General features: G+C 35.0%; 1 protein-coding gene and 1 pseudogene across 1 annotated transcript; both read right to left on the bottom strand.

Annotated features, from left to right (window-relative positions):
* Positions 1–1990: 1990 nt before the first annotated feature.
* Positions 1991–7523, bottom strand: LOC17886370 (AT-rich interactive domain-containing protein 4). The gene is made up of 16 exons (XM_006290575.2): positions 6678–7523; positions 5992–6183; positions 5695–5748; positions 5392–5480; positions 4985–5261; positions 4820–4876; positions 4642–4673; positions 4378–4513; positions 4118–4291; positions 3512–3751; positions 3059–3361; positions 2815–2952; positions 2641–2739; positions 2459–2559; positions 2289–2379; positions 1991–2212 (listed from the first exon to the last, which is right to left on the bottom strand). The coding sequence occupies exons 1-16, from the start codon at positions 6822–6824 to the stop codon at positions 2105–2107; spliced, it is 2238 nt and encodes a 745-aa protein (XP_006290637.1). The 5' UTR covers positions 6825–7523; the 3' UTR covers positions 1991–2104.
* Positions 7524–10275: 2752 nt separating this feature from the next.
* Positions 10276–11762, bottom strand: LOC17885720 (annotated as a pseudogene).
* Between the last annotated feature and the right edge of the window lie 1026 nt (positions 11763–12788).

Raw genomic sequence — 12788 nt, forward strand, 5'->3', positions numbered from 1 at the left:
TTTGAAAATTGAGAAGAAGTTAATAGCATTCTGTCTTGGTTTCTGGTCTCTTTATCTATTATGGAAAATATGTCAACTTTGTCCAAAACACCCACTTTCCGCAAATCCACCTCTAAAAAATTAGATTATTTATATAAAATTGAGTACATGAGTGATGAGAGTAAAGTTCCTATTACCCAACTTCCTTTGCTTAATCCTTATAAAGCCTTCTTAAAGCCAAATTCCAATTTCCCTAAAGTCATCAGACAAGTGTTTGTACCTAACAAACATACTGCTAAAGAGCTCGTTCTAGCCTCTCCTCTAGAACAGTTTATGGTCCCTGCAACATAAGCAGAGCAAATGGTTCCTCTCTACCTTAATGAAAGAATTATACACCATTTGGCGAAGTCTTAGATCCATAGCATGATTTTGGACTCTGTACGCTATTTGATGGTGTAGGGTTGCTGCATATGTGTTTCCGATTTGTGGAGCGCCGGTAATCAGGAGTTGGATCTGCATGTTCCGACAGATTTGTGGGTCTTCTAAAGCCACGTTAAAGTTTGGGAAAAGAGTCACGAAGATAGTGTTAACATTTAATGTCGTCTGGATAGTTGCGATGCAAGCATGTTGGTACTCTTTGTATCTGGTGTCGAGGAGAGCGGCTCTTGCCACTACCAGTAAGCTTTTTCTTCCATGAAGGGTTAACGCTAGACGTATTGCTCCATAGTGAAGATGTGTATAGCCAAGACTTCGCCAATGGTGTATCATTCCTTCATTAAGGTAGAGAGGAACCATTTGCTCCGCTTCTGTTGCAGGGACCAGAAGTTGTTCTAGAGGAGAGGCTAGAACGAGCTCTGTAGCGGTATGTTTGTTAGGTACAAACACTTGTCTGATGACTTTAGGGAAAGCAGAATTTGGCTTTGAGAAGGCTTTATAAGGATTAAGCAAAGGAAGTTGGGTAATAGGAACTTTATACTCATCACTCAAGTACTCAATTTCATATAAATAATCTACTTTTTTAGAGGTGGATTTGCGGAAAGAGGGTGTTTTGGACAAAGTTAACATATTTTCTATAATAGATGAAGAGACCAGAAACCAAGACAGAATGCTATTAACTTCTTCTCAATCTTCAAAGTAGTCATAATCCATAAGTTGTTTTCATAGGACTTATTAAGCGCTAAGAGCATAAAGAAATGATCATGAGGTATTAGCTACGCAAACCGAGGCAAACAACTCTCATCAACAATAAAGCCTCAAGGTACTTCGAGCATTATAACCTCACGGATCCTTTCTTTAGATCTTTTCATTCAAACTTAGCAAGATTTCTGATGTGGAGGATCCATTAAAAATGGCAACCACAGAGCATACTTTCCATGCAAAGCATATAATAGAAAACAACGATATGGCATACTACTTCTTAGATATCGAAGAGTCAAAGCTTAGACTGCCATGGCTTTGATACCAAATTTACAGACACATAATGGGTACAACCACGTATGAGGTATTATAGGATCGAGATATATGAAACAAATAGATGAAAGGGATTAAGTGTTTATGGAAGAGAGTATATATAAGAGAAATCTTTATATTATAAGAACACACTCAAGAGAATACAAAGGACTCTTAGGATTTAGGATTTTAGACACTTCAGCTTATGGTGAACAAACCTCACCAAGCTTGTTATTTATAGTACATAACCTAAAGAATATTACATAGCATATTCCTTTCTTCACACTTATTATACATACTTTACTTCACACCATAATTCACATCAATACTTTATTTGATACTTCACTTCATGTCTTTATTTATTTCACATCAATACTTTGCTTAATACTTCACTCCATTTTAGCGAATTGGCATTAGACTTGAGGGATACATTAGCTTGGTTGGTTCGAACTTGTTAAATTCCAATTCATTTCAACTTTTAAATTCAGTCTGCGATTTTTATATTGTTTCTTTCCATTCTCATGTTCCTTTTGTTTGCAATCTATCATTTAAAAACTCTTCATAAGAATGAATAGAAAAAACTTGCATTGCGAAAAACACGTGAAATATCAGAGGAGGAATCAATCAATCATTGGTTTTCAAAGGAAAAATAAACTTAAAAAGATGAAACGTGAAGCTAAGGGACAAGCAAGCCACCATTAGAGGTCTTCTGAGACTTCTTCCTATAATTAGAGACGCTACAATTTGGGCACACATATTCCAACCCATCCGTTTTCGCATAATCCTGTCATATCATATGTTTAATCAGCAACTACACACAGGCAATTGATGTAATGACGAGTATGTGTTTGTTTGCTTACCTTAAACGCCCCGAGGCCGGGTCTTCTATCACATCCGAAATGAGCCCACTCTCCACACGATCCACAGTTCACCCAGTCACCAGCCGTGCTACTGTTGCAACCAAAAACCAATGCGTTATTAATAACATGTATCATTCTCACGCGACAGAGAAAGAAGGTTCTTAATGTACCTGCGACATATTAAGCAACACTCTCCATCTACATCATCATGAGCATACTCATACTCCAGTAGATACGTCTCATAGTGTCTCTTCAACGTATTGCCCACTCCCTGCCATAATGACACCAGAGTTAGTTTTAAGACATCAGTCAAGGAAAAATCAAGTAGTGAGTTTAGAAATCAGTCATTTACAGTCATTCTGTTTGTGAGTGTGTGGTTCCGCATCTTTGAGAAAACTTGTCCCTTCCAGTTGATCCCATTCCCTACATGGAACCCTCCCCGTGATACAACCTGCAATAACTCTCATTTTTAGCTCACCAAATGTAATGCTAGCTGCCTCGGTTGATCAAACCACTGTTTAACTACCTCTCTATACAAGTTGAACAGATCAAGCCGTTTTGAGTTGAGGACAGCATCTGGAAACTCTGCTAGCCCTCCTGGAGGAACAAGACGGCTATGTCCTCGTATTAGCAAAAACTGCATCACGTCCCTTAGAAACTCCTCCTACATATAGAGACAGCACCCATATAAGTCACAAAGGAAAAAACATCAATGTTAAAAGGGTTTTTAAGTTCAAACTATTATTCATCACAAGGAAAATAAGGCAAACCTCTGAACAAATCTGAATATGAGCTCTTCCACAGTCGTGTTTCTTGAGAGGCAAAGGGTTTAGAGAGATGATTTGCTTTCTCTGGTACGAACCAGAGAAAGCTTTACGGTGAGTTACTGGAGTACCGCCTGATGCACCATGCTTTGGAGGCATAGGCAAGCTTCCTTTGGTGTTGTCACCATCAAATCTTCCAATTTCAGAGTAACCAGAGAAAGGTATCATCTTATGTCGACGGGTGTGAGGTATCGGTCTCAGAGCAGCCACATTGATTTTCTTTGATGTAGGCCCTCCGTTTTCAATTTCCTGAATGTATATATTTAGACAGCTCCATATCAGTATATACATGAAGACAACGATAATTTGGAATCAAAAAGTCTAGCTTGTAAACAAAGATACTTCCAAATTAATATTCTGTGTAGAGAAAGTTTTAACCTGTGGCATCCGAAACAGTACCTTACTTTCTCTGCATGGCTCGGATCTTTTTCTGGTTGGTAAGGGAGGTGTTAACCAATGAGGAATTTTGGATAGAAGAGCATCAACATTTGAATTATCATTGATCTGTTGTCTACAGAAGAAAAGTAAACGTTCTGCATCATCTTTTTCAAAGGAAGCAACAGATAACCCCTGAATGCTCGCTACTCCAAGGATAACCAAACTGCGGTATGACACATCAGGTGCTAGCTGCCTTAAGACCTACATAAAAGCAGAGTAACTCATTTTTACCTACATATTAAGCAAGCAAAATCCAGAAAGTTGCAGAGAATATGGATCACATGGCTATCTGGATGTTACCACCTAACATGTCAAAGCATTATACGTAGAGAGTGGAGGCAATAAAGCACGAAAAATGGTCCTGCGCATCCCAAACGTTCAGGAACTTGAAAAGCCTTCATAATGTTCGTTGCATTTTCATAACAAGCTTTTTCATCTAAAATTCTCATGACTACTCTTACTAACTAAATTGTTGAGAAACTTGGCAACAAGGTGCATGATAAATGATTGGACGAGAGGTTACTATCTACAGGAAATCTAAATTGAGCAGAGAAAGAGATTATTTACCTGCAGCGCCCATGTCGGGACTTGCATTGAAACTTCACACACACTTGCTCCACAAGCTATTGAGGCAGATCTCCGAGGCTCAGAGAAAACCCGTTTTGTTTCTTCTGAGTTTACCACTGAATGGACTAGTTGGATCTTCTCAATCACCTCATGTTTTATGTGATTTTCCAAAAGCTGTTGTTATAAAGGAGATAATAATTAACCCCATTGCACATGTATGCAGAGAAGAGCTCATATTTTAAAAGATTATAATCCCTTGCCTGATCACTGAAACAGGTCTGCGCATTTCCAGACACCAGCATTGATATGTGTGCTGAAGAACAGGTCGAGATATCACACCGCATGGTCACTACACCACGAGTAAATGTTCCTGCTTGAAGAGGAGGTGCTGGAGCACTGCATTTTAATTTTGATAGGCAAAATAAGTCTTTAAACTAACTCCATAGGCACAAAATCAAAGATGATTAATTGTATGATTATTAAAGGGATGCACAACATATCATTTGGCCATATAAACTACATACCTAGAACGGTTATGGAGCTTACTTCCTCGCATCTGGAACAACGAAATGATAAAGTTATTTTTAAATGACTAAAGACATATATATTCATATATTATTAATTTTTGTTCTTTCATTGGACACATTTTAGTATGCCCACTAATAAAGAAAAAATTAAACTGTAAACTAACAAGTTACTCACCTCTATTCTCAAGAGAGCGTTAAGTCCATCCACCAAAGATCCCAGCAAAAATGTATCCTGAAATAGAGAACCAGCTTGGGAATTGAAGATAGCCCAAAAAAATACTAACATTTGCACAAACAAGCCAAGCGTCATAAAATGTGCAAGATGGCCAACAAAACCCACCTGTGTGCATGGTGGTCCACACAAAAGGAATCTCACGGTAACATCTTCATCATATATCTTTATTGATGGGAGGCTTTCTAATGAATTTTCCTCTTCTAGTTCATCAGCTTCTGGTGAAACCACGTCAATCTTTGGAGGCTCTCCAAGCAAGCAGGGTCCCATCTCATAATTCATTTTACGGTTGCTATTTGAAGGAAGGTTAGTATTGTCACTCGTACAATACAGTCGGAAAGATGCCTCCGCAACATGAAATACATCCCATGTATCACTGCACGAACTGCATTGCCAGAGAACATAGCACAGTCAACTAAATTTGTAGCGTAGGGGGGAAAAGAATATATTAGTAGATGTAATCAAGCTAAAATTAAGGCTTATCCCAATTTTCAGATGCTTAGGTAAACAATTACCTCTGTATGACTGAAAACAAAGCATGGCGAAAATGGCAGGCTGCATATTTAGTAAAGGCATTTTTCCAGTAAATAACATATTGAACACCCTGCAGAACCAAAGCACCAAAAGAAAAATACTTAAACATAATGTGCTATCAAATTTAGCAATTTATTCAAAAGGACTTTTATATGCTGTTTCTTCCTTTCAAAGACTCTTAATGTAAACCATAGTTGAAATAGAGAAACAAAGAGGTACTAAGAAGAAAACGTACTAAACAGGAAAGGAACAGAAGTGCAATGTGCTTATCAAGAAAGATGTACCTTAGAGTAGAGTGCTTGCGCTAGTTCTTCACCATTTGGGAGCTCAAGGTAAACCTGAATAGAACAATATGAAACCAAGGCATATTATTATTTCCACTAGGGACCATTAGAAACCGAAACTTAACCAGGGAAGACATTATGATTCTTCTTATGAAAAGTGTCTTAACATTAATGTAGAGCAAACTCTATAAAGCCTTCTAAGTGAATCATCAAGAGACTAACATCAATTTATTAAGAAAAATCTTAGTGACGTTAAGCTAACTTCAGCTGGTAATGTTAAACAACAAATACACCTACCGTTGTTGGTAATGTGGAACCAAACAGAGCAACCAAAGCATCAGGAGTAGAAAAATCAGCATATCCCAACACTAAGGGACCAACTTCATCACTATCTCCACTCTGCTCCCCTTGCAGGTACACAAAATCCGTTGCAGAAGAATTCACAGCAACCTGGAACTCCTCTGTCGTAGGATTATTCAGTACCTGAAACTACAACACGACAAAACATACACCAACTGCTCAAACATCTCCACAAAATTCACTAAAACCTAAGATTCTCCCTTCAAGTCTACTAATTGCTGAACCCATTAAGCAAATATAACCTATACCTACAACTCTCGCCAGCTAACAATCCCCTATATATACATAAACAGAACCAACTTAGTTCAACATTGTTCAATCTTACTAAAGGTTCCCACTTTCAACTAACAAATTAGCAAAACACTGACAAAGCATTCACCAAATACTTAAACATCTCCACAAAATTCACTAAAACTAAGATTCTCCCTTCAAGTCTACTAATTTCTGAAGCCATTCAAGCAAATATAACCTATAGCTACAACTCCCTATATACATAACCAGAACCAACTTAGTTCAACATTTTCCAATCTTACTAAAGGTTCCAACTTTCAAACAACAATCTAGCAAACCATTTAAGAGAATTAAAAGGGAATTAGAAAAGAAGATTTCAAAACTCCTTTTACCTTGAGCCGCCCTGAAGAAGAGAGATCTGGAAAAGGGTACTTGGGTAGATGAAGAGGAGCTTCATCTTTCTGGTTATTACTATCTCCAGACACAACTGCCACAACATTACAACGGTTTCTCGAAAACCCTTGACCATGAAACATCATTCAAAGCATAACAAAACTTTCTCAAACTCTCTACGAAACCAGAAGAGACAACAACAACAACAGAGAACAATTCCACAAAACGAATAAGTTCTTTCAAGAACCTCACTAGTGGTGTTCAAAGCGGCACGAATAAATCTGAGTCAAAAAGCAAAAAAGATTACTCTCGACCTTGAATCAACCCTAACCAAGAAAACAAACAAAAAACCCTAATTTCCAACTCTGAGAGGTGAAATCGAGGAAACCCAGAAAAGTTATTGGGAAAAAGGGGAAAACTTTGAAGGAAGAGTCTCGAGGCCCATTCCCAAAAATTTCTTGAATCTTGATTAGACCGTGATAAAGGAAGCAACTTTGATGAATGAGATAGTAAGATCACACAACACAAAAAAGATTAAAATTAGAAAAAAATCTCAAGAACAATAAAGTTTTTATTTTTTTTAAAGAACTTATTATAATAGTGTACAGTGTTTTGTGTTTGTGTTTGTTCACATCGTAACACAAAAATCAAGCAGAGGTGAATTAATCAAATCTACACAATTAAACTATAAGGCAAGAGAGTAATTAAAATAGAGTATTAACACTTAACAGCAAACAACACAACTCAGATTAATTTACTCAGACAGAGAGACAGAGAGATAGAGATGTTTTGTAATTTTGTCACATCTTTTTAATTAAAAGGATTCGTCTTTCAACAATTCTACAGACAAAGCGCAAAAAGAAACGAAAGAACATCCTCATGTGATGTTACTGCTCTAAGAGACTTTTAAAGAAGGTGTTGATTTCTTCTTTCTTTGGTCAAGCTATAGTACCATACAAAGCATAGTTCGGTGAATATAGACATTATCAGGGTAAAAATCATAGTTCTAAGACAAGTAATGTTTTTGTCCAAAAAAAAAAGAAGAGAAGTAATGTTTTGTTTTTGTTGTATTAGTTCCATATATCATATATCATGTATGAAAACTCAAACACACAAAATATATATATTGAAAATTAAAGTTTTTTTCTTCAAAAAATACCATCTTATTCAATAAACCTTGGTTTTCAAAGTTAGACATTTACGACACATGGTAAATTATTGATATGAGATTTAGAAACGTGTAATAAAAAATTAGTTTTTTTTTTAGCGTAGTAGGAAAAATAATTAAGAAAAGAATTATTATATCGACATATAATTTACACGACTTCACTTGTGACTCTTTTCTCGGCAAACCATATCTTGTTATTGTGAGTATTTGAAAGCGTAAAACTGTAAATTACAAAATCCTAATTAGGCCTTGTTCGTTACTCCATTTTGGATCTCCATCCAGATGATCCATTCAGATGGATTCATCTGAATGCTAGATGACTAAACGAACAAAAAATAAAAAGATTCATCTAGATGATCCATTTGAATGAATATGTGTTTGTTTCTCCATTTTGCATCTTCATCTAGGTGGGTTAGATTTTAAAAATGACTAAAATACCCATGTATTGCTCTAATTTTTTCACATTAATATTAATTATAGTAATTTTAGTTAATGATTAAAAAATAAACACCAAAAAATTATAAATTAATATTTTGACATTTAAATTATTTATTTCATGAAATATAATTTTTATAAGATTTAAAACATTTTACGGTTTTGGTTCAAAAACGTGACTTTGTGTTTTTGGCGGGAAACGTGTTTTGCGATTTTGACGGAAAAACGTTATTTTGCGTTTTTGGGTGGGAATTTTTTTTAAGAAAAATTTGGCGAGAAAATATGATTTTTCGTTTTTTGGTGGGAAAACATGATTTTGCGTTTTTGGCGGGAAAACATGATTTTTTTGTTTTGGCGGGAAAACACGATTTTGCTGTTTTGGCAGAAAAATGTCATTTTATATTTTTGGCGGCAAAACGTTGTTTTGCGTTTTTGGCGGAAAAATATTTCTTTTAATTTTTGGAGGAAAAACATGATTTTGCGTTTTTGGCGGGAAAATATGATATTTTTGTTTTGGCGGGAAAACATGATTTTCATTTTAGTGGAAACGTGATTTTTTAATTTAAGCGGAAAAATGATTTTTTCGTTTTGGCGAGAAAACATGAATTTTTCGTTTTGGCGGGAAAACGTGATTTTGCGTTTTTGGAGGAAATATTTATTTTATTTCTTTTAACAAATAAAATATGAGATATTTGCAAAAAAAACTTTTTATAATTTTTGTGGACAAATAGGATATTTGGATAATAAGGGTATATTTGTCATTTGTCATTTTTGGATGAATCATCTCTATCCAAATGCTCCAAACAAAGTCATCCAAATAATTTTCAAAATTTTGCCTATAATTTTAAAATTCATCCAGATGGATCATTTGGATGATCATAGATAATGTTTTTTTTAGTGTTAAACGAACATCATCTGGATGATTCATCTAGATGGTTCATTTGGATGGAGAAACGAACATGGCCTTAAAAATTTACTTTTTTGTGTGCATCGTCTTCTCCGCATATCCAAATCAATGGATTCAAAACATGCAACAATCGCTACTTCAAATTTATAGCATAGATTGCGTCATTAACTAATCTGGCGACTCCAAAATCATGTAATTTCAATCGCAGCGGCGGAAAGGAGAGATTAAGAGGAATAGAAAGAGAAGTAAAAGTCTTTTCGAGTTTATCAAAGAGATTAGGGTTAAAATATTAATAATTAAACGAAATTATATGCCAGATTTGGTTTATAAATAAGGATTTTTATTTTTATTTTTTTGAACACCTATAAATAAGGATTAAGGTTAAGATTTTACAATTAAACGGATTAAATGTTGGTTTAGGTTATAAATGAGAATTATGGTTTATATTCTACAATTAAACGATATTATTGTCGATTTAGGTTTATATATTAATATATTAATGTTAAACTAAACTACATAGAGTTATAAATATATTGATGACAAAAAAATATATAAAAAATAGAGTTATAAATATATTAAGGGAAAATTCCAAAAAAAAAAATGACTTATTTAATATTTGCGAGAAAAATACATGAACTTTTTTCGTTGCTAGAAAAATACGCAGACTAATTTATAGATGATAAAAATATGTGAACTATTTCGATTTTCCAGTTTCCCACATATCATGGTCACGATTTTCAACGAAACTAACACAATCATAAACATCCTTTGCCTATTTTTTTATTTTTCCTAAGTTTCTAATCATAACCAAAGCTTAAATATGAGAAAACAAAGATTAAAGATAAAACTAAAATATCGAAAAGAGATATTGTTCTTCACGAGATTGTAATAGTAACAATGTTTACTATTGTGTTAGTTTCGTTAAAAATCGTGACCATAATATGTGGTAAACTGGAAAGTCAAAATATTTCACGTATTTTTTTATCATATATAAATTAGTTTGCATATTTTTCTGGCAACAAAAAAAGTTAATATATTTTTTTGACAAATATTAAATAAGTCACGTTTTTTTTTTTGAGAATTTTTTTTGTCTTTTCTTGTGACAAAAACTTAATCCCGTTGCTAATCCCAGAATTAACTAAGAAGACTAAAAAGCTAAATCAATCAATGGCTTAAGTCTTTGAGAATCATATCTTCATGGAGAGAACTCAATTCTTTGAGAAGTCTTTCTAAATCTTGAGTAGATCTTCCTCCTGCTCTAGTTGCTGCATGTGTCTTCTGTCCCATCTCCTTAGCCCGAGCACGCATCTCGTGTCCACGCTCACCCATTGTTTCAGCTATGACCCGACTCAACTCATGCGGGTCAGGCACTGTCTTACCCCCATCACATACAGTAACGGCCACACCCATATACTCCACTAGCAACCTCGCATCTACAAACTGGTCTGCTTCCATGGGCCAAGTCAAGATCATTTTACCACTAGCCATTGCTTCCAACACTGAGTTCCATCCACAATGGCTTAAGAACCCACCAACCGCTACATGATTCAACATAACCACTTGATGAGCCCATCCTCTAACAACCATTCCTCGACCTGCCACCCGATCCTTGAACCCATCGGGTATCGGATCTTTCTTAACCACCCAAACGAACCGGGTCATACTCTTTTCAAGACCAAGTGCCACAGCATCACACTGCTCTTTGGTCAAAACTTTAGAACTTCCAAAGCAGATGTAAAGCACAGATCCGTCTGGAAATCCATCGAGCCAACTCAACAACGACTTTGCATCTACACCGGAATCAGAATCTTCCCTACGTAACCCGATTGAAGAAAGCGGACCAACACCGTAAACTCGGTTCTCACTCACGTTCTGCTTCACATACTCCATGTACTCCTCTTCCAGACACTCACAAGAATTGAATATACAACCATAGCTCGAAAAATTCATGGTGCCGTCTTTAAAATTTTCAAGATCTTGCGATGATGGAGACTGAGGGATTAACCAAGGGAGATGCTCTGTTTTGAAAACAGGGGAACCAGGAAGATCCGACAAACAGACAGGCTCAGTTGATTGAAAGACATGAACCTTGTCGGAGACAAAATGGAGAATCGAAGCTAAGAATGCTCCAGAGCTGAAGAAGGCAAAGCGAGGGATACCAAGATCTTTAGTCCATCCAAGAAAGAAATCAGAGATGAGAGCAACAGGAGGATTAGGATGAGAACTTATCCAACTCACGACAGGCTCTCGAAGCTGACAAAGAGAAGCCATAATCAGAAGGTTTCCATGACCACCGATGTCTTTAACGTTTTCAACGCCGGAAGGGATCAAAGGATGTGGAGGGAAAGGTAAAGTGATGACGGAGACGGCAGATGGATGAGCAAAGAGAAGAGAAGAGAGGTAAGGAGGTTTTTAGGAGTGACGATGATGGAGACTGTGAAGCCACGAAGACAGAGTTGATGGGTTAAGTCTAGAAGAGGAAGCAAGTGGCCTTGTGCTGGATATGGAAACACCATGATGTGCGGTTTTAAAACGCCGCGTTTAGTTTCCGGTAGCATTGCTCCGTTCATTTCGCTGTTGTTGTGTTTTGTACGAAGGTGTGAATGATGTGTGTGCATCGACATTTATATGTCTACACTCTACACTATAATTATTATTATATCTAGATTTGATTTTTTTTCTTATTTCGACAAATTGTATAACATGTGTGAAGATTCATTTGGACCCAAAAGGTTAAATAATAAAATAAAATCAACCTAGTAGTGTATATTATATGTAACTTCTAAAGTCTAAACTCAATGGAAGAATCTACTTGCAATCAAACAAAAGTAATTGCAAAATTATTGAGAGCTGATTTAATCTATATTTGATAACTAGGTTTGGATCCGCGCTACCGCGCGGGAGAAATAATTACTTATATATAATGTTTAACGGATTTTTTAAAATAATTTATTTAACCTTTTACCAAAAAAAAAAATTAACGAATTAAATTATATTACATTTTAATTTTATTACAGTGCAGTCGATTACGGTGAATCATATATTTGTATAATAATTTTAAATAAAATAATAAAGGAAAAAGCGAATAAATAATAATATATTGAGTTTTGATACAATTAAAAAAGGGTCAAAATTTGACAGCACAAAAGAATATTTATCGATAAATTGTTCAATTAGACCATTTTTGTAATAGAAGTAGGAATAGACGTAAACATTACACACTTACAATATATTTTTTGAATAACCAACCCGTAACAGAATTCATATCGTAAAAAACATTATTCATAACTCGCTTTACCATTATAATTGTGATTTTAACAAACTACCTATGTACTATCTAAAATTTACGTAGTTTGATATATAATATTTTATCATTAAAAATCATGTCTCCAAATTTACATCTATGTCTCAAAACAAATATTTTAAATATGCTTATGTAACAATAGTTTTAATATTGGTCATACTTATAATGATTTTAAATCATTGTCCAAAATATTTAACCGAGTATAATTGAATATTATATGTCCGTTTTGAAACTTTTAAATTGCAGCATATGCAAAAAAAAATTAAAAAAAATTTGAAACATTTTTATTATTTAGT

This window comes from Capsella rubella, unplaced genomic scaffold (genome assembly GCF_000375325.1).
Source record: "Capsella rubella cultivar Monte Gargano unplaced genomic scaffold, Caprub1_0 scaffold_5, whole genome shotgun sequence".
NCBI lineage: Eukaryota > Viridiplantae > Streptophyta > Magnoliopsida > Brassicales > Brassicaceae > Capsella > Capsella rubella.

Coding starts and splice junctions, on each gene's coding strand:
- LOC17886370 (XM_006290575.2), bottom strand. CDS start 6,824: ATGATGTTTCATGGTCAAGGGTTTTCGAGAAACCGTTGTAATGTTGTG. Junction 3,752..4,117: donor TCCCGACATGGGCGCTGCAG/GTAAATAATCTC, acceptor GCTTTTATGTAG/GTCTTAAGGCAGCTAGCACC. Junction 2,380..2,458: donor TGTTGCTTAATATGTCGCAG/GTACATTAAGAA, acceptor TGGTTGCAACAG/TAGCACGGCTGGTGACTGGG.